Raw genomic sequence first — 22,163 nt, 5'->3', positions numbered from 1 at the left:
TACCTTCTAAAATCATGAGGGGCGGTGGGGTAGGCTAGTGGTTAAAGCGTTAGCTCGTCACGCCGAAGACCCGGGTTCGAATCCCCACATGGGTACAATGTGTGAAGCCCATTTCTAGTGTCCCCCGCCGTGATGTTGCTGGAATATTGCTAAAAACGGCATAAAACCAAGCCAGTCAGTCAGTCATACTAAAATCATAATAAGCATATTATTATACATCAAAACCTGTTCATGATCACCTGGTCGTAATTGGGTGCTTTTTAAGATTTTTATAAATTTGAACATTAAGAGACAAAAGTGATACAATTCGTTAGTTTGACTCGTACCATCTGTTTTCCCAGGAAAACAACTGACTTACCCTTGCTTGTATTTCTAACGTGTATGAGGTGAGGTGAGGTGAAATTGGGTTTAACGTCGTGCTTGAGAATATTTCGCTCATATGACGACGTGCATGTGTGTGTATATGTATGTGCGGCTGCTTGTACTAGCCCAGACTGAAGCTGGTTTTATAGTGCTAGCCCACTGAGATACCATGCCGCAGTGAAGCAGGAATACCCCACTCAGACACATTATATTGACTCCGAGCCGACCAGTCTTTGCTGTACCCATTTATGCCGAGCGCCAGGCCGGGAGCAACAAGTACTATATTTTAACGTCTTTTGGTATGACGCGGTCGGGGAACGTTTGGCAAGATACTCTCATCTCTTCGCAAACCCGGTATCGTCACAATTGCATAAAGATTTATCAACACACCTGACGTTCACGGAACGGTGAGTGTGTCCTCCCCAGCTGGTAGCACCCTGTGCAAACAGCATCCATCTGAATCAGTGTTGGCGTAAAGAAAGAAATCTCTGTGTACTATTCATAGAAAGAAAATGATGCACTTAAAAAGTAAGTAGCCAGTCACATTTTGGAATGTCGGCATTCGACCTTTCACATCTGTGGTTTCATTGCATTGAACAATGAAAGTACTTTGGATGATCAGACCCGTGAAGATCCGGCTTAGAATTGACCTTCAGTAACCCATGCTTGTCGTAAGAGGCGACAAACGGGATCGGGGGTCAGGCTCGCTGACTTGGTTGACACATGTCATCGTATCCCAGTTGTGTAGATCGATGTTCATGCTGTTGGTCACAGGATTGTCTGGTCCAAGCTCGATTATTTACAGACTCCCGCCATGTAGCTGGAATATTGCTGAATGTGGCGTAAAACTAAACTCACTCACTCGCATTGGATGATCAGGCCAAAAGCAGCCAGTGCACAGACCGACCACGCAGCAGATATTTTACGCGCGCTTCCCTAGCAATGGTCGACCCTTGTGTGGCCAGGCAGTGGTGAGAACTGACAGTATTAGATAGATGCTGCTTTTTCCGTCACATTAACAGAGTGAACTAATTTCATATCAACACAGCACCTCAAGGTGGAACGCATGTATAGGTTCACTCAAAGTCCTCGAAATACCGGGTGGGAGCCTGGTACAGCATGGATGACCAGAGGATGAGCCTGGACTACAACAGCTTGTACAACAGGCCGGTAGAGCTGACATCCACCTCGCTGCCATAATCCGTCCTCTCCTCTCAAATCATGGGTTGTCATTACAGTCTCCATGTTCATCAGTTAATACAGATTCAGAAGTATCAAATGTGCTTCTAAACGCTGTATATTATTGTTGATTTCATTAGTTTGGTCAATCTTTGGTCGACATGCTTTACGAATTACCAAGGAATTCAGAGATTCTTTGGGCAACCTCAACAAATGTCACACCGACAACATAGGACCTCACTTCAAATCTAAGACGTGGTCGATTGTAATTCAGGAAACAAATCTAATTACTATTTGTAATCTCTTGCTTACCGATTCTAGCCTTGATATTCACACGCAAACAAATGATAAAAAATATGCTGATTTTGCGTTTCACACTAAGCCTTGTTTGTTATACGGGATGTCTTGCATACAGGCTGAGTGAGTGCTTTTAGTTTTACGCCGCACTCAGTAATATTCCAGCTATATGGCGGCGGTCTGTAAATAATCGAGTCTTAACCAGACTAACCAGTGATCAACAGCATGAGCATTGATCTGCGCAATTGGGAACCGATGACGTATGTCAACCAAGTCAGCGAGCCTGACCACCCGATCCCGTTAGTCGCCTCTTACAACAAGCATGGACTACTGAAGACCAATTCTAACCCGGATCTTCACGGGTGGTGAATCTTTGATTATTACAGACAGCTATAGAGAGAGAGTACCGCATGTTCAGATCAGTAGGTTCGGTAGCTAATGTGACTATCACCATCCTTCCATCCAATGTCTCAACGTGGTTTTGGACGCCAGTTTAAACACATGACGACGCTTCCTGATTATTCTCACCTTTATTGTAGTATATATAAAACTGTTTACTTGTAGAAACCAATAAGAACACTCGGAAAGCCACATTTCAGAGACACGTAAACTGACGAGTGAGTGAGTTTAGTTTTACGCCGCTTTTAGCAATATTCCAGCAATATCACGGCGGGGGACACCAGAAATGGGCACATTGTACCCATGTGGGGAATCGAACCCGGGCCGTCGGCGTGACGAGCGAACGCTTTAACCACTAGGCTACCCCACCGCCCCCGTAAACTGACGAACAAAAGAAAGTACAAACTTGGTGTTTTGGGATTATTTGAAAAGTGTAGTGATTTTGACTGGTAACTTAACAATTGGGCACGATATCTGTGGTATCTTGGCAACATACTAGGAAAGTCTCTGACTTATATAACACTGTAAAAACTCCTTTCAAAACAATTACGTCGCTCTTTGGAAAGTAATCAAAAAGCACCAGGTGTGTACTTTCTTTTGTTCGTCAGTTTAGATTAAACATCACTAGGGATGATACTTAAAGTAACATCGAATTTCTTAGAAACAAAAATTATTGTAAAAGCGAAATATCATGATATCAAAGAAAACCAAAAAAACTGCAAAAGAATATATCAAAGCACAAGATGTTAAAATGCAACAGCTGCAATCAGAGACACAGCAATGATTGCGGAAGATGTCAAAATATACACATGACCAAAAATTAGGCTCATCGGTGGTGGTTCATACAAACTTAACAATCAGCATGTGGTAACTTGTGTGTGACAGTCAGACAATTAGCGTGGTCGTGGTGACTATACTTCCGGTATTACTGACGACTACAGAAGATCTCTGAGATGTTGTTGATGATGGTAATTGGGCAGCTCTTGTGTTACTTGGCTAATGTTCCGCCTTTGATGCCACGCGATATCCTGCTTTCCAGACAACTGACTGACTGAGTTTGCTTCTACGCCGCTTTTAGCAATATTCCAGCAATATCACGGCGGGGGACACCAGAAATGGGCTTCACACATGGTACCCATGTGGGGATTCGAACCCGGGTCTTCGGCGTGACGAGCCAACCACTAGGCTACCCCAACGCCCCCTTTCCAGACAACAGTACTGGTTGTTACAATGGTGAACAAATACATTCTTGTGGTGACCACAGAGGTCGGGTATCTCAGTGGCTTTACAGGATTCACATACACAGGTGTGTGCGCGCGCGCGTGCGTGTGTTGGGTGAAAAATGAAACGGGTAAAAATGAACTGTGCACCCCCATCCCCTCTCAAAAAATTGTATCCGCCCTTGATTTACACCCGCTTTTGACTGACACATGCAGACATATCACAGTCACCACAGCAAATATACATGGAATTACTGTCATAAATCAGTGGTTGTTGATTTCACGATAAATATATAGTATTTTAACAAGGACACTCACGGGCAAAGATGATGAAAGTACATGAACGTGGTAAAATGCTGTAAAATAGTAGATACGATTCTGCCTAAGACAGGCCACAAAAGGTCTTTTTTATACATACTTTAACAAAACTGATCATACATATATAGCTTCCAAATATAACACTAGGGTTATTAATTGCTGATTGAGAACATGCAGTTATTCTCCTCCTTTTATAACAAAACTCGCACAATGTACAACAGCTGCACCGAAGATTGTGACAGATTCCCTTGCGTTATGGATATGAAGGTTCATATTCTGAACTCTCTCTGTAATCTCACGTTGTTGTGAATTTGGTTCAATGAATTCGTTTTGAACGATTTATCGTTTACATCGCACTCTTGACATATACTTATCAAAAGTTTAGACTCACTAGTGTAAATGTAGCCACTTACTTCAGGCAACTGTTCTAAACTAGATTTTGCAAAATATTCCATACTGTTTAAAGGTACTGTTTACACATGAACTGATGTATTGTAAAACAAATTCGTAACTTTGAAAAGATTATTGTCATGAGTTCAAGAAATGATAAAACTTAGTGAAAATTGTCGAATTCTTAACAACGGTTTACACCAAAACCCACCCGTTTACAGGCACGATATTTGCACGTGCTTTTCAGCAATTTGATGCATGATCCTCGTCACAATTCCTCTGCATGAGGTTTGCAGTTGGTTCCCCCAAGTTAGTGGAGAAATTCATCTTCGATGTAACCACATATATATATATACATAACATATAGTGAGTGTTTTCAGTGAGTCCAAACTTTTGATGGGCTACCTATATCTCTCTATCCTAAGTATCACTTGGTTGTTCTGTACTGGCGTGTGCAGAAAAAAGATATGTTACGTTTCGAGATCAGGTGCTGTTTGACGTACTCCGGCCCATGGCTATCGGTCGATGACTTCCTTTAATTATACAGTCATTTCTACAAACGTTCATTTTCAGCAATAATTTTCATACTTTTCAAGCCTACTTCATCACGCATGCGTCGTTTCTCCTTAGTAAATCTTTCATTGTAGATTTTTAATGCTACAATGACGACAACCAACAGGACACACAAACTCACACCGACCGACAGACCGACAGTCAACTTTTCGGATTGACCTGTATCTTTAGGCAATGGAGAACTGGCTGTCGCTGGCGGATCCTCTGACGTCATCGGCTCTTCTGACGTCAGTGTCGATTCTTCTGACGAGGTGGGAAGAGTTGTGGTCGAAGTTGCTTCTAAAAGGAAAAGTAAAGCATTACTCAGTCTCTATATTTGTCTGACACCAGGAATTGCTCTTGTTTGGAATAAATGTGAAACTTATTCGGCTGATGCCACGGTAAATTGTTACTCACTCGATACTTTGTAATAATAGTTCCATTTCTAAAGATGACCCTGTGTACTGTATAGACCAACCTGCTCGACAAAGAGATTACAGATCTCCTAACCGAGCGAGATTGCCGACAACTAACGTTCAGTCTGGAAGACCTGCTGGGCTACTTAGCCATGATGAACGACGGTACCTCGACTCCAGCAGTACGTGCGTGTTTATGGTCTTACGCCGCTCTTAGCAATATTCCATCAAAATGGACACCAGAAACGGGCTTCACACATTGTACCCATGTGGGGAATCGAACCCAGGTCTTCGGCGTGACGAGTCAACGCCTTCACCACTAGGCTACCCCCGCCGCCCCCCTCTGCTCTATGCATGAACGCATACAATGTATTTTCTGTTTTATTCGCTGTGTACCGCCCCACTCAGCAATATTCCAGCTTTATGGCGGCGGTCTGTACCAGACAATCCAGTGATCAACATCATGAGCATCTACCTATGCCATTGGGATACGATGCACGTGTCAACCACCCGAGTCTGTCCATCCGATCCCTTTAGTTCATATCGAATGTACATACTATTATGAATGTCATTATAAATAAAAATATTTAGTTTAACCCTTCAACGTGACTTCACAAGCGCTGCAACGTCACTTTGACAAACCTGCAATAACAAGCTGCATTGTGGAAAAATAGTTCCTCCAAATTGCTAGCTCAAATTGTTTTAAGTTACATTCTTTCAGTTGGGCTTGTGAAACATTTTAGAATAAAATTATACTTCGACTTTTTATTGGATATTTTAACTGATGTATATCTGAAAACAATACATCATCATGAACTGAACTCTCCTTGCGCACATCTAAAAACTACACGCACACTATTATATGGCTGCTTTTCCGGAATCCTTATACTGATTCTATTTTCGAACCTTTTGAATGATAATTTAGATATGAATACACAATGTCATTCAGAAAGTGGTCAAATGAAAGACATGTTATATTTGGGATTACACTTTCTCAGTAAAATTCTAGTAGGTTGTTGGGTTGAGTCCCATCTGGGATTCGAACCCATACTCTCAGAGTTTTAGACATATTATGTCATAATCCACGTGTCTCATGATATAAATAAGACTTCTTGAGGAGATATAATAACTTGAAACAGTATTTTCGAGAACACTGATATTTAAAGTTCTTTGTTTTTTACATGCTAAAAGTAGGGACGGACACACTTCCTTTTCGCGAACACCTGGTGTCCTCACTGATTTTCAGTACTCCATGTATATCATTTTCAGAGCTTTTTTCCCTTCCGCCAAATTACACCTGTCTGATGACTAGTTATTCGTTTGCATTCAGACATGTATGTTTTTAAACAACCTGTAGATGCAGGTGTTGACGTTGACGGTGGTGATGATGTTGGTGTTGACGTTAATGTTGACGTTGAGCCGGTGGTTGTGGGAGCTGCCTCTATGAAGATATAAATATACACCATCAAGGCATAGAATAACCAGTTTTGACTATCCACAGAAATCGATTCCAGTTGGGAGTGTTAGACATGATGAGCATGGCGGTGTTGTAAAGGGAGACCCATTATGTCTAATTGTAACGACATTTTAATGTATGGGTGCATTAAACACATATTGGTGGCACCATCAAGTGTTTACTAGGGTGCTACTAATAGAGCCGGACACGCTTCCCCTGTTCACAAACACACGGTGCTATCACTGATTTCAGTCACCTGGGCCCTTATTCTCGAAACGTTATTGCCCTAAGAATTCTTAACTTTGATCGTAGCCAATGTGTTAAGAATGGGTTTAAGAAGTTCGTAGGGCTACGAACGTTTCGAGAATTGCTAGTCTGTTCATACAGTTTTTACTGTTATTTTGCATCTTACACCAAGTTACGATCTGTTTCTTCTGATAATCTAGACTGGTTTTCCCCTGGCCTTTACTATCCCCAGAAATTGATTCCAGCTTGGCTTGGTTGGCGTTGGAAAGGGAGACCCGTTATGTCTAACTGTAACCACATTTCAATTTATGGGTGCATTAAACACATATTGGTGGCACCATCAAGTGTCTACTAGGGTGATTCTAGTAGACCCAGACATGCTTCCCTTATTTCTCGAACACCCGGTGTTGCCAGTGATCTATTCATACAGTTTTCACTGTTATAATGCATCTTACACCAAGTATAATCTGTCCCGTCGGATAATCGAGACTGGTTATCCTCTGGCCTTGACATGGTGATATTTAAAACGAATTTGCAAAACCAAGTGTCTGTATTCAATAGTGCTACACACATCCGTGTGAGAGAAACATCCGTGTGAGAGACACAACCGTGTGAGAGACACTGAGAAACAGACCTACCCGTCAAGCGGTCAACCCCTCCACACTCGAGTGTTTTGGTCGTTGTGTCGCACGTGAACGTGACGCTGACGTTGCCAAGGTGATCCGATGTGACCACAAACGAGGTGGCTAGGTCAGTGTCGGTGATGTTGCTGGTTGTCTGGTTCTGCATCAGCACGTCGGTGATGCTGCCAGTGGTGATGTCAGACCCAGAGTGTCGGTGGCAGTAGTAGTTTCTGAGGCCCAGGGTCAGGGTGAGGTTCGAACCCAGCTGCAGGGCGTTGGTGTTAACATCACTGCTGATGTTGCACTGCGGGGGACCTGGTTGTAAACAAGTGAGATATGACACCCGGTGCTGATGTTGCACTGTGGGGACCTGGTTGTAAACAAGTGACACATGACACCCGGTGCTGATGTTGCACTTTGGGGGACCTGGTTGTAAACAAGTGACACATGACACCCGGTGCTGATGTTGCACTGAGGACCTGGTTGTAAACAAGTAAGACATGACGCCCGGTGCTGATGTTGCACTGGGGGGACCTGGTTGTAAACAAGATATATATGACACCCGGTGCGGATGTTGCACTGTGGGATCTGGTTGTAAACAAGTGAGATATGACACCCGGTGCTAGTGTTGCACTGTGGGGACCCGGTTGTAAATTGAGATGTGACACCCGGTGCTGCTGTGGGGGAACCTGTCAAAACAAGTTAGACATGACAGCCGGTGCTAGTGTTGCACTGTGGGGATATGGTTGTAAACATGTACACATATGATGATGAAAACATATGACCATCCACAATAAAGAAAATACACGTGTAAGTATCCAAACTGCATAATGCGGGGGGTGAGGTGAGGGTGGTGGTAGGGGTGGTTTACCTGAAGAGTACTTGAGATTAAAGTGATCGTGACAGTTCAGTGTGCATGGAGGTAACTCACTTTTCATGAGCCTCTGGACACCAGTACAAGTAAGAGTCCGACTTCTGTCACACTGGAAGTTCAGCTTCACGTCTCCTAGTCTTCTGACGTCAATGTTGAATGTTTTGTTGACGGTCTGGGATGATACAGCACTGACGTTGTGAGTCTTCACTAACTCGTCAGTCACTGCACCAGTAGTGAGATCAAAGCCAGTCTCCACAGAACAGTAGTAGTCTGTGATGTCCACTGTCAGTGTCAGCTGGGTTCCAGGTTCCAGGGAGTCGGTGTCCTCCTCACTGCTGATGCTGCACCGTGGACGTCCTGGTGGAGGATAACATCGGGAAGGGAGGAGATATTTATGCATATATAAAGACAGCTTGTCAAGAAAACAAAAAAATACCTGTTTTCTTATAAGTTGCAGTATAAAGTGGATTTAAGAATGAAACAAAAAACATTAAAATCAGTAAATGCGCTATAGCGGGGCACTATCTTCTGGTTGTATTACATGCCGCCGTTGTCGAATACTGCTGAGCAGCATCAAGAAAAAGACGTTTACTTTTCTGCAAATTGTGCGATTTCTGTGACTGATTATGAACGAATTCGAAGTCACACATTCGTTAATGAGTGAGTTTTGTTTATGCCGCACTCAGCAATATTCCAGCTATATGAGTAGTCTGGACCAGACAATCTAGTGATCAACAGCATGAGCATCGATCTGCGCAAATGGGAACCGATGACATGTGTCAACCAAGCCAGCGAGCCTGACCACCCGATCCCGTTAGTCGCCCCTTACGACAAGCATGGGTTACTGAAGGTTGATTCTAACCCGGATCTTCACGGGTCATTCGTTAATGTGTGACGTGACAATGTCGTGTTATTATGTTCCATATAACGTTACCTAATCTTCCAGTATCTCGACCGATCCGGTATCCGCATCAACTTATTATTTTGGAAAGGTAATAGGAGTCATCCCATTAAGGATGTGGGAGTATACGACTGCTCACCTGCTGCCGTCAGTTGACACACGTCGACAGGGACGGCACCCACAACAGTGGCATCCACGATCTTCCATGTCCCAACATCGATGATCCCAATACCAGCAATAGTGAGTGTGGAGTGTGTGACGTTGATGGTAGCTCTATATCCCGCCACGGGGCTGCAGCTGGGGTTGCAGGTGACGACGTAGCGGTCATCAGGTCGGACCCATGCGAACCCGGTGTAGTTGCTTCTGCCGTTCACAATGTGGTACACCTCGCCCAGTAGACTCATTCCTCCCGTACATGTACCATCCGTGAGAGGTGTGCCTTCATTATATGGAATATATCAAATGATGGTTCATAATATGTTAAGCCACTCATTTTATGTTAATTGTGTTTGTTTGTTGTTTAACGCCGCACTCAGCAATATTCCAGCTATCTGGCGGCGGTCTGTAACTAATCGAGTCTGGACCAGACAATCCAGTGATCATCATCATGAGTATCGATCTCCGAAATTGGGATACGATGTGTGTCGTGTGTGGACCAAGTCAGCGAGTCTGATCCAATTAGTCGACTCTTACAACATCCATGGCTTACTGTAAACCTAGACAGGTCCACTCATTTTATAAAACATATTAGCAGAAATTCATTCCCCATGCATTTAACAGGTGTAATACTCTGTATACCGTTCACTGTTTAGGTTATGTTGTGTAGCACATTATCCTGCTTGACGTCTAGTTAGCTGTTTCGATAACGATGGGCATTCTCACATGTTATGGGTTAGCTGCAGCGGTACATGTACATACACTGTATACACCATGTAGGGGCAGTGGGGTAGCCTAGTGGTTAAAGCGTTCGCTCATCACGCCGAAGACCCGGGTTCGAATCCCCACATGGGTACAATGTGTGAATCCCATTACTGGTGTCCCCCGCCGTGATGTTGCTGGAATATTGCTAAAAGCGGCGTAAATCCAAACTCAGACAGTCAGTCAGTCAGTCAGTATACACCATGTAGGTATGTAGCACACGTGATAATATATTCACATACCTGTCGACGTGGGTGTTTCTGCCGTTGTTGTAGAAGCATCTAAGGGAAAATAAAAATGCAACAATGAAAACAAGCTTCAGTGATGAGGATGACCACAAGAAAAGATGGCCTCTAGGGCCAAGAGACTGGTGGACTGCTGTGGTATTAAGTTCCGTTTACCTGTATAGTTGCGGTAATGTGAAAAATGACCGTATGGCGATGTGGCTGTATAAGATATTGGGTTATATATGACCCTGCGACAGCGATTGGACGCGATTTGCGCTGTCAACTAGGTAAATATTGTCAGAACTATATTTCACCACTCTATCTTTGGTCTAAACACTTCTGTACTTGTGTTTGTCTGAGTAACAGGTCCTTGAGCAACGATGAGATCACCGAGATCCTGCATTGTAACCATCCCATCCACACGCCTAAATTTCCTTGTGAAAAACACATCTTACACAAATAATGTGTCCAGTAGAACTCTATTTTTAACAAATACGGTGCATAACGCATATAGAAAACGTGTTTTATAACTCTTTTAGTGCAAGTGTGTATCGAAAGAAGATGTCTTTATTAGAGAGCAATACCGACTTGATCACAGAGAGCGACAGACACATCATGGACCTTTCATACTCACACCAAAATCAAAGTCTCACAGAGACATCATTAAGCATTGTGTAACCCTAATAACATTTCTACGGTTCACGTGTTTCAGGAAAATGTTTAAGTTTCATTCGTATTATTTTCTTAGCCGCTTTGTCTTCTACGCCCAGTGCATCCTGTTTCTTCGAATAGTCGAGACTGGTTATTTTCTGGCATTTTATGATACACATATCAGAAAGCCTTGCCTCTAGTGTGTCTTAGCCTCTGATTCTCCCCCGTTGAATAGTCGAGACTGGTTATTGTCTGACATTTTATGATACACATATAAGAAAGCCTTGCCTCTAGTGTCTCTCCGCCTCTGATTCTCCCCCGTCGAATAGTCGAGACTAGTTATTTTCTGGCATTTTATGATACACATATAAGAAAGCCTTGCCTCTAGTGTGTCTCAGCCTCTGATTCTCCCCCGTCGAATAGTCGAGACTGGTTATTCTCTGGCATTTTATGATACACATATAAGAAAGCCTTGCCTCTAGTGTGTCTCAGCCTCTGATTCTCTCCCGTCGAATAGTCGAGACTGGTTATTCTCTGGCATTTTATGATACACATATAAGAAAGCCTTGCCTGTAGTGTGTCTCAGCCTCTGATTCTCCCCCGTCGAATAGTCGAGACTGGTTATTCTCTGGCATTGACGTTTTATATGATACACATAACAGAAAGCCTTATCTCTTCTACTGTGTCTTATGATGAGCCACGGACTCTCAGATCAACTCCGCCACCATAGCTTCTCTTTTGACCTCCTCGCGCTTAATGTGGTTATTTTTAACACCGCCTAATTAATGTCTAATTAAGAACCCGTGTAACCTATCTCGGACAAAAACATTCCAAGTTCAAAACGAGCACAGGTAAACAGAATGTGAAAAAATATATTATAAATTGGGCTATTGATATACTTCATGTAACCGTATTAGTTATTACGAACGAACAGCGTGAACATGCCAAAAGTGGCATGAGACAAATATTCTTGTGACCGCCTCCGTGGTGTAGTGGTTAGAGCGTCCGCCTGGAGAGCGGAAGATCGCGAGTTCGATCCCCGACCGCGTCATACCAAAAGAAGTTAAAATATGGTACTTGTTGGTCCCTGCCTGGCGCTCGGCATTAATGGGTACAACAAGGACTGGTCGGCTTGGAGTCAGTATAATGTGTCTGAGTGGGGTATTCATGCTTCACTGCGGCATGGTATCTCAGTGGGCTATCACTATAAAACCAGCTTCAGTCTGGGCTAGTACAAGCAGCCACACATACACACGCATGCACGTCGTCATATGAGCGAAATATTCTCAAGCACGACGTTAAACCCAGTTTCACCTCACCTCACCAAACATTCTTGTAGTCAGCGTGGCAATGTTTTCAGCCGGACAGGTCGGGGAGTCAGGTTCTACAAGCTTCTCTCTAAAAGATCAACGTGTAGTCTCCGAATACATTTAATTCTGACAAAAACGAAAATTCCTTTTAAATTGAAAAGGAGTCCAAGTGAGATGGGAGATTCAGACCTGTTGAAATCTAGACTTACTTCAATTAGGGCTTTAGCATTGCAGAAAGGTCTGGGCGGAAGGGTAACTGGTGTGGTTCAGGGACTGTGTAACGGCTATGTTATACATACAACTGGCCAAACTGTAACATTATACGATGAATACTGATAAACAAGCAACCCAGTCACAGTCTTCCCTATTCGTTTTCCTTTGCAGATCTAAATGTGCCACACCCACTGACATACCTGTTGACGTGCCGACTGTTGAAGAGGTCGCAGCTGGAATAGAAGTTATGCAGTCAGCCTAAACAAACATGTACATGCAGTGTAATATATGAGTCGCTGACGTGGACGTCACACGGTGCTGGGTATCAAAACATGTTGTAAATGCCGAAGACAAGCCCCAAGTCGAGTGGTTCTGCCTCGATCAGCTCATACGTCACTTGACAACAGTCCAAAGCCAGTCAGTAGGACACCTCCGTCTCAAGTTGGTTAAAATGTATGGAGTGAGTGAGTGAGTGAGTTTAGTTTTACGCTGCTTTCAAATAGATTTCAGCAATATCACGTGACACTATAAATAGGCTTCACACGTTGTACCCATAATGGTGGTAAGGTTCTCCAATAGTAATTATACAACTCTTTCAAAGCAAATCTAAATATAATTATATCCAGTTACTTTGCATACACACTAGACCATAAATAAAGTTTGAAGTTATTTCCAAGTGTTCCATACATTTATTACAGTATATCCAAGTCATCAAGGCTTCATACCCTTTAACCTCTGAACTCCGCCACAACCCAGCATCCATGTCCTTCTGTCACACTGATACGTGACCTTGACCTCTCCCAGTCGGTCAGATGATATGTTGAAGGTTGTGTTCGCGACGGCGTCTGTGAGGTTGCCTGTTAGATTCTGTAGCAGCACCTCTGTGATGTTTCCAGTTGTAAGGTCCAGACCGGCGCCTCCAGAACAGAAGTAGCCTCTGGTCTCCACTGAGAGTGTGACCTTTCTGCCAAGTTCAAGGGCATCAGTGTCTGCATCACTGCTGATGTTGCATTGTGGGAGCTCTGGTTGAAGACCGAAATATGCAGACTGTCAGATGGGACAGGAGTGAGTGAGTGAGTGAGTGAAATATGAAGACTGTCAGATGGGACAGGAGAGAGTGAGTGAGTAAGTGGGTGGGTTTTGTGGGCGGGCGTGTAGGCGAGCGAGCGAGCGAGGTGAGTGAGTGAGTGAGTGAGAGTGAGTGAAATATGCAGACCGTCAGATGGGACAGGGGTGAGTGAGTGAGTGAGTAAGTAAGTGGGTGGGGTTTTGTGGGCGGGCGGGTAGGCGAGCGAGGGAGTGAGTGAGTGAGCGGGTGGGTGGGTGATTGAGTGTGTTAGTGAGTGAGTTCAACGCCGTTATATCTGTCGGTTTAATGTGGAAGGAAATCCCGCTCCTGACCCTTTATTGAAACCCCTGGGACCGGGTCTAGTGCTCACAAACATAGAAACGTATTCGGGTCGAACAGGGATTCGAACCCACCATTTTGGGGTTTGCAAGGGAGACAACCCTGTACAGAGTTTACACATGCTATACGTGGGATTACACTTTCTCAGTAAAGTGCAGATTCTAGTACATTTGCTGGGTTGAGTCCCATGCGGGATTCGAACCCAAACCGTTACTAAGAGAGTGTAATCCCAAATATAACATGTTGCATTTGACCATTTTCTAAATGGCATTGTGTATTCATCTGCACAGAGTTGATGATTGTTTTGTATCCTAAACACTGATGGCGCAGATAAGTAAAATATGTATATAATTATCAAATCAGTATTTGTAGTATCCGTATATATTCGAGGTGTTATAATGTCCCACGTTTAGTGAATATTATGTCAGGTGGGTCAAGATCAAGATCAAGATGGTTTATTGTACATAAGGCTCCGGCTACATTAACGACAGCGAATGTGTTAAAGACAGGTCTAATTTTAAATGGACAGATTCGTCTTCTGATGATAAAATTCTTATAAGTGTTTCCCTTGTAGGGTGACCCAAATATGTCTGTGGAATGTACTCCTTTCTTATATCGGCATAAGCGTCACACATAAATAACAGATGATATTCGTCCTCGATATCCGCCATACAGACAGGGCAAAATCTGAGATGTTTGGCCAGTGACTGTATACGGCCAGTATTGATCATTATATCTGTCAAATCAAGTCTAAATCTAATAACTAATCTAATAAAGTTACTTGCTTGTAATGTTTGATAGATATCTCTCAGGTTCGATCGTTGTTTTAAAGGATCTATATACATCAAATCTAGAAATTAAACTAAGGGTATTCATCCAATTCTGACGAAACATATCAACGTCTCTTTGACGAAATTCGTTAACAAACAGCCACTCGCTACCAACACCTTGGAAAATCCACACATATCCAAATCCATACGTAAAGAACAGATATCTTATATTTGATGCCCGTGTTACATAACCAAGAGTATCTAAATTAAGCAGCATGTTATAAGACTTTGTTTTGGGTTGACACTGTTCATGCATTCTCGGTATTTTGAACCAATATTTTATGCAACGAAGGTGAGAGTTTATATAAAGTGGGTATATTCCACTTTCACCATATACCATATGTAATGTTAACATTAAGGAACTTCTTACATGCCAATAGATGCATATTTTCAATCGGTTCAAACAGCCCATAGTTCTGCCCCGTACAAAGCATTGGTTGAATATGTGCATCGAAACGTTTAAAAACATCTTTGGTGTTATTGGCGCTAATGGACAGAGTGATGAAAGTAAATACACCAGAGCTTTTTTTTTTTGCTTTTGCTGATAAGGCAACAGCAGCTTTACCCATATTCAACGTATAATTAAAACGTACTCCAAGATATTTGTATGCAGAAACTATTTGCATTGAAATGCCATTATAAAACCATGTCTCGCCATTAGCGAGTTGACCCGTGAAGGTCCGGATTAGAATGAGCCTTCAGTAATTCAGTGATGAGCGCTACGTCGTCACCTGCAACCCAGGCTGTAGCCTCATCGCCGGATACAGCGCTACCATCAATGCTACACACTCGACACTCACTATAGCCAGTCTGACGAAGGACGATGTTGGTGGGGGGGGGACTCTTGGATGCAACTCAAGTTGGAGCTGTCCCTGTCATTATATCCATACTATCTGTTTTAGAATACGTATGCGTAAGAGGCGACTAACGGGATCGGGCGGTCAGACTCGCTGGCTTGGTTGACACTTGTCATCGGTTCCCAATTGCGCAGATCGATGCTCATGCTGTTGATCACTGGATTGTCTGGTCCAGACTCGATTATTTAAAGACCGCCACCATATGGCTGGAATATTGCCGAGTGCGGCGTAAAACTAAACTCACTCACTCATAAGCGAGTTGTCTACCCCTTCTAAATACAACAATATTTGACTTAACATCTAATTTCCATTCTTTCGAGTAGTTCTCCAAAATGTCTAATTGGTTCTGTAAACCTACCACTAAGCCCGATACTAATATCACGTCGTCAGCAAACAGTAGCATTAAAATCTCCAAAATATCAAGATATAGTTGTAAACCATGTTTGCCTTTATGAATTAAATAATTTGCTAATTTGCTAATGAAGACGGTAAAAGTAATAGGACTCAACAAACACCCTTGCTTCACACCCAATGGGCACTCAAAATAGTCAGTGAATCCCCCACTGCTGCGCACACAAGCCTTGTTACATAGATACCACTTTCTCATCTTGTCCCGTCCGTCTTAAACAAGACCATAATTTCTGTGGATTTACTGAGTCGAAGGCTTTCCTAAAATCAAGAAATGCTACATATAATTTATAAGTTTCTTATTATTAAGTATTTTTGCACAACTGCATACAATGTAAAACTAAAACAAAAGCTTTAGTTTCAGGAATTTTATCTCTAATATTAGCCCACATGTTTAATCTTTTGTTGAGGATAGATGTAAACAATTTACCAATACTACTCGTCAGAGATATGCTTCTGAAATTGTCAGGGTTATTGATGTCACCCTTCTTATGTAGAGGTACTATGATAGACTGCGCCCAGGTTGTAGTATTAAACCATAGTTAAAACATTTATGCAAAAATGGCAATATAAGGTCTTTGGAAGCTTTCACCATCTCCACTAAAACCTTGTCCGTACACAGCCAGGTGTACGCGAAGCACGTGCACAAGTGCCGACAAAGTCATTGATTCATTAACCTGTACTGTGCCGTCCCCATCCTTGCTTGCACACCTGGCTGTTCCTCTCTTTGCACCCCCTCCCTCGTAACAAATAGTGAACTGTGTCAAAATTTTAATGATAGTTTGTTAAACAACTTATATAATTTTAGGACATAAATTCTGCAAAACAAAATCACAGAGTTGGTCTGATGTTTTGATTATGATCAGTGCTTCATTGAGTTACTAGTATATGTTTAGTAGTTATCGAGTTCGATTGCAATTCTTGGGTCCGATTTTGAGCCAAACGGACTATAGTATTGTCCACTCAAACACTGAAAAGTGAACACTTCACAGAAGGTTTACTCCCATGGTTGTGACAATGAGTTAAGATATAATTACTTCGGGACATGTAGTTATGTTTACTCAAATTTTAATAGTCCAGCGGCAAAATAATACTGAACCTGGTACCTTATTTAAATTTGATTTCGGAGTATATGTTCTTCTGATATTTCAAAGTTATAACACAACATTTCTACAAGTATGGACCAGTATCAATTATCATAGTCCAGCAGCCAAATAATACTGAAATGGGATCCGTATTTGAATTTAATGTCACTGTATGCATATGTTCCTTTTGACAAGCTATAGCACAACTACCTTAACATGACCATTTAACTCCCATTCTCTAAAGTCTTTATTGGCTTCCATTGAAAGAACGCGTTTCCTACCAATTCTTGTGCCTTGTGTACAAATGCATTGCTAGTGACGCACCAGAGTACATGTATGAGGTACTGCAGCCTTACAGACCACAGAGAACTCTCAGAACCCAAGCACAACATCTCCTCTGTGTCCTGAAAACTAAGACTACAAGCTCTGGGCATCGCTCTTTCTCTTACTCGGCAGCGACAGAATGGAATCAACTTCCTATCGAAATAAGACTTGCTCCCACATTCAAATCGTTCAGAAACTTTCTTAAGACCCATCTGTTTAAAAGAGCTTTCAATGTGCGCTTCGAGCATGCAATGACCGTGGAGTAGTAGCGCAATATTATTATATTGTTATAACTATCTACTTATGTGGAACACTAGGAATGTTAAAGTAATCATTCCAGGTGTTTAGGTTAGATTACATACCTGCAGTAACAAGGTGACACACTTCTGAGGCCACAGATGAGTTACTTCCAGTATCCAGGATCGTCCAGGTACCAGACTGGTTCCTCCCAACACTGTCTATTGTCAATGTGGTGTGTGTAGCGTTCATAGTGGCACTGTATCCTGCTTCAGCGCTACACGACTGGTTGCACGTTGCAACATGCCGCTCGTCACCTGGTTGTACCCAGGCCCAACCTGTGTAGTTCCTTCTGTCGCTGGTTAGACTGTACTCTGTGTTGAGTTCAGCCACACCGCCAGGACAGGGGACGTCATCGGCACACACAGCTGCAACATTGGCGACAATACAATCAACACAACTGGCTTTAATAGGGGAGGTGGGGTAGTCTAGTGGGTTAAAGTTTAGTTTTACGCCGCACTCAGCAATATTCCAGCTATATGGCGGTTAGTGGCTAAAGCGTCCACTCGTCGCACTGAAGATCCGAATTCGAATCCCCATATCGGTGAAACGTGTGAAGCCTATTTCTGGTGTCCCAGGCCGTGATATTGCTAAATATTGCTAAAGGCATCGTAAACCCATACTCACTCAGTTCCTTAATAGGAGCACAACGTTAACATGTGATATGAAGTTTGAATACAACCACGTCTGAACATGCAGCATCAATGGGAAACATGCAGAAACATTAGGACGACACCAGCGTGTAACCATCGCCGATATGACCCTGCAGACTGACATAACCATTATGAGATTCCTAGATCAGCAACCGCTGCCCGAACTTGGCAACTTAGTGGTCAAGCGTGCTAGGTTTCTTTGTGCATGTGCTTGAAAGAGTGGACAGTAGACACGCCACATAAAGCACCGTTACTATGGCAGCTATTTCCCTTATAACAGAACAGTGGTTGTTCATGTTTACAAATGTACTCAATACAGTAAGTCAGCTTACCTTTGAAGACAGTCCACACCAGAACAGCCCACAGTGTTAGGCGACACATCTTTATTTAGCAAAACATCGACTGAAAGGAAAAACGTAAATCATAGTATATACATCTGCACGCTGTAACTATATATTATTGGGTCTTATTAGGAAAATGAAGGGGAATTCAATAAAAAAGTGTCACAACTATAATACTTTATAACTTTTTTTAGGTAAATATATTAACAGTGTAACTGATATTTGCATTAGTCGTCCAACGACCACTGACTTGGTTAGATGTTCGGCCAAAGCGCCATTCTGTCCATCAAGTCATTTACACTGAAAAGTCAAACTCATCAATATCGCGTGAATACGCCTCTATTCTCAATACAATCCCGGGTCCGACATACTCCTGATCAAAAGTCCAATGTCAACTTGGATCTTTCCGTCCCATTCTTCCTGTAGTGCAGCGCCAAGTTCTTTAATAATGGTCTGTGGTTGCTGACGGTGACGTATGCGCCGTTCCAGCAGCCGTTCCGTTATGTTCTCCTGCTGGAGGTACACTGTAACAGTACGAGCTCTATGTGTTCTTGAAACTCAACACGACCTCCAAGTCGGCGCCCAAATACCACCACGTGTGTTTCCAGGACGCTGTCACGGTAGTACCCAGCAACAATTACACGCTGTCACAACGTTGTCCCAGCGTTATGCTATCGTTGTTGAAACGTTATGATATTACGTCCGTACAACGTTATTCTATGGACTCCCATTTATGTCGTCAAAACGTCGTGACGTGACGTTACCAATCTTTACCTTCCTACAATGTTGTGACAAGGTTGTTTATTATACATATGGTGAAACATAACCAGTGTCATATATAGAGAATACTACACGAGGTCTCATTACATACGAATTATACGAAAACGAGTGTCCTTCCTATGGTATCTGACCGAGCGAAAGCGAGGTCAGAAACCACAGGAAGGTCACGAGTTTCGTATGATTCGTATGTAATGAGACCGAGTGTGGTATTTTATTTATTACCCACGTCTTACAAACCGAAACCGGTTTCATAAAGAGGTTGCGGAACAATTTTGTTCTGAAGTACACTTTTGCATGACGTCACACTGTATTGACGTCACTACGCCATTCTCGTCTGCCCCCTTGGCAACCGACGTCACGATGCATGTCAGTTGGCATCGCCTCGTACAGCCTCCTACAGTAAACTACTCCGTAGCACCCCGTTTCTTGGTTTGCAGCTGCTTCACAGCTAACATCACTGGTGGAAACATTGCGTTTATGTTTTTTCGACGGACATAATGTCTCAGTTCGAATTAAACAGCGACACGGCAACGTTCGCAATGTTTACATTCCAACAATGCATCTAAGTTGTAGAATGAATGAATTCACGTGTTTGTTATGAATGCATCTGACATGCATCGTGACGTCGGTTACCAAGGCAGTGACGTCATTTTGGTGTGACGTCATGCAAATATTGTACTACAGTACAAAACTCTTCCGCAACCTCTTTATGAAACCGGTTTCCGTTTGAAACCAAAATATTAACAAAAATACGCTATTTTGTCAATTTAATGCATGTAAGACGCTCGGTCAGATACCATAGGAAGGACACTCGTTTCGTATAATTCGTATGTAATGAGACCTCGTGTAGTATTCTCTATGTATGCAACTACCCATACGTTGACCACGTGGGTAATATATATAGAGAATACTACAGGTATCCAACTCTACACTTTTACTCAGCTACATCCAAAACCATCGCCATTGGCATTGACATTCTCTTTCCGTCTATGCCACACGAAGACCAAAGCAAACTGGACTCATCCTAAAACATAATGTTTTCCTAATCGACATACAGATATTTCTTCTTATCTTTTCAAAAAAAAAAAATTATTTCATTTATTATTTTTACTTGCGACAACAGAAACCAAACTATTGTGATCAAGTGAAAAAAATGCTACATTTCATGCACTACATACATATAATATCATTTACACATCAAAATATATAAGTGCAGTAACAGTTTGTGAAATACACCAACTCACTATAGCATTAGCTTAACTGTATAAAATCCAGCTGAATGATTTATCTGAGTGTGTCGTGATATCGTGATCCAAGATAGATCCTGCTTAGTGTAAGATATCAGTCATTCCTACAAGGGCTGCAACGTCTACAAGTCTCAATCGTCATAGTGTGTTTCTATCTATAGCATGTGATTCTACTTGCAATGAAGTAGAAAATCGATAGCAGTTGTGAGATAAGCTAGGTAAACTGTTGCCCGGTGATCAGTGATATACCAGGTTAACCTATTTATTTATTTATTTATTTAATATTTATCTATTTATGTTTTATTTATTTATTTATTTATTCATTCATTCATTCATTCATTTGTGTTTCTATTCACTAATTTTTTTTTCATTCATTCAATTATTAATTCATGTATTTATTTATTCATTCATTCATTTGTTGCTTTATTCATTTAATTATTTATTTTTCATTCATTCAATCATTAATTCATTTATTTGGTGATTAGTGATAACGCAGGTTCATTCATTCATTTTTTAAACCGGCGTCAAACATATCAAATTCAACTCACTCTTACTGATTCATATGCCTCAAACTGTCTCCTTACAATGTCTTGGGAAAGGAATTCTATTTAGATTGCTGGACACCTTTATCTCCCTATCAGTCATTTCAATCACGATCATAGAAAACATTATTTGAATTGAAATATTTAATGAGTGTTTCCCTCAAATTCCCTGACTATAGAGAAGTGGCATACTCCAATTAAACAGTCACGGAGAATACATGATCAGCCATGTACCCGTGTACCCGTCTCCTCCCTGTGTTGTCTGTCTACAGCAGGCCCTGACAAGGTAGGGTCAGCCGGCACCATTCCCCTAACCCCCTGTTGTTACAAGCCACTAATTAGCACCTCTAGCCCCTCGCCTGGCTGTTCTGTTAGCTGTACTCACCCCTAGGTTGTGTAATCGGACGTTTTCTCCTGTACCACTGGGTGTTTTCACTAATGTATATGTCAAACCAGGTATTTCAATAACATGACACGAGTAAAGAGTTGAACACTTACATGCTTGTGATGAATTCCGTGTTCGCTAACCACCCAGCTTGTGTAACTTCCGTGTGTCACATTGGGTAATATAGGCTTGCTGCAAGACGCATTGCTGCACTACACGCTGAGTCACAACAGAGAACATATCAATGTCTATGCAAAGCTGTGATCGCTTAGACAACGCGCAGGGCTGGGGTCAGACAAATCATACACCAAGATTTGCTCTCACTTGTACAAACACACACACACACACACACACACACACACACACACACACACACATACACACACATACACACAGTCACATAGTCACAGTCAGAGTCTCTCTCTCTCTCTCTCTCTCTCTCTCTCTCTCTCT

The 22,163-nt window shown here is 42.3% G+C and overlaps 1 protein-coding gene across 2 annotated transcripts; it reads right to left on the bottom strand.

Annotated features, from left to right (window-relative positions):
* Positions 1 to 2,655: 2,655 nt before the first annotated feature.
* On the bottom strand, positions 2,656 to 21,963 carry LOC124255494 (mucin-2-like). Of its 2 annotated transcripts, XM_046689425.1 has the most exons (11): positions 21,824 to 21,963; positions 18,748 to 18,817; positions 17,828 to 18,130; positions 13,279 to 13,575; positions 12,754 to 12,786; positions 10,395 to 10,433; positions 9,374 to 9,673; positions 8,391 to 8,690; positions 7,475 to 7,774; positions 6,486 to 6,575; positions 2,656 to 5,018 (listed from the first exon to the last, which is right to left on the bottom strand). In XM_046689425.1, exons 2-11 carry the CDS (start codon positions 18,794 to 18,796, stop codon positions 4,720 to 4,722), a joined length of 2,010 nt encoding a protein of 669 aa, XP_046545381.1. In that variant the 5' UTR covers positions 18,797 to 18,817; positions 21,824 to 21,963; the 3' UTR covers positions 2,656 to 4,719. The 2 variants fall into 2 exon arrangements, with proteins under 2 accessions (XP_046545381.1, XP_046545382.1); XM_046689426.1 differs by lacking the exon at positions 6,486 to 6,575.
* Positions 21,964 to 22,163: the final 200 nt, after the last annotated feature.

The sequence above is a fragment of the Haliotis rubra genome, unplaced genomic scaffold, assembly GCF_003918875.1.
Source record: "Haliotis rubra isolate DU_JTF1 unplaced genomic scaffold, ASM391887v1 Scf600, whole genome shotgun sequence".
Lineage (NCBI taxonomy): Eukaryota > Metazoa > Mollusca > Gastropoda > Lepetellida > Haliotidae > Haliotis > Haliotis rubra.
This window is presented reverse-complemented; position numbering and strand designations above follow the sequence as displayed.

Coding starts and splice junctions, on each gene's coding strand:
- LOC124255494 (XM_046689425.1), bottom strand. CDS start 18,796: ATGTGTCGCCTAACACTGTGGGCTGTTCTGGTGTGGACTGTCTTCAAA. Junction 7,775..8,390: donor TGTCCAGAGGCTCATGAAAA/GTGAGTTACCTC, acceptor GTTTACAACCAG/GTCCCCCGCAGTGCAACATC. Junction 6,576..7,474: donor AGGGGTTGACCGCTTGACGG/GTAGGTCTGTTT, acceptor ATATCTTCATAG/AGGCAGCTCCCACAACCACC.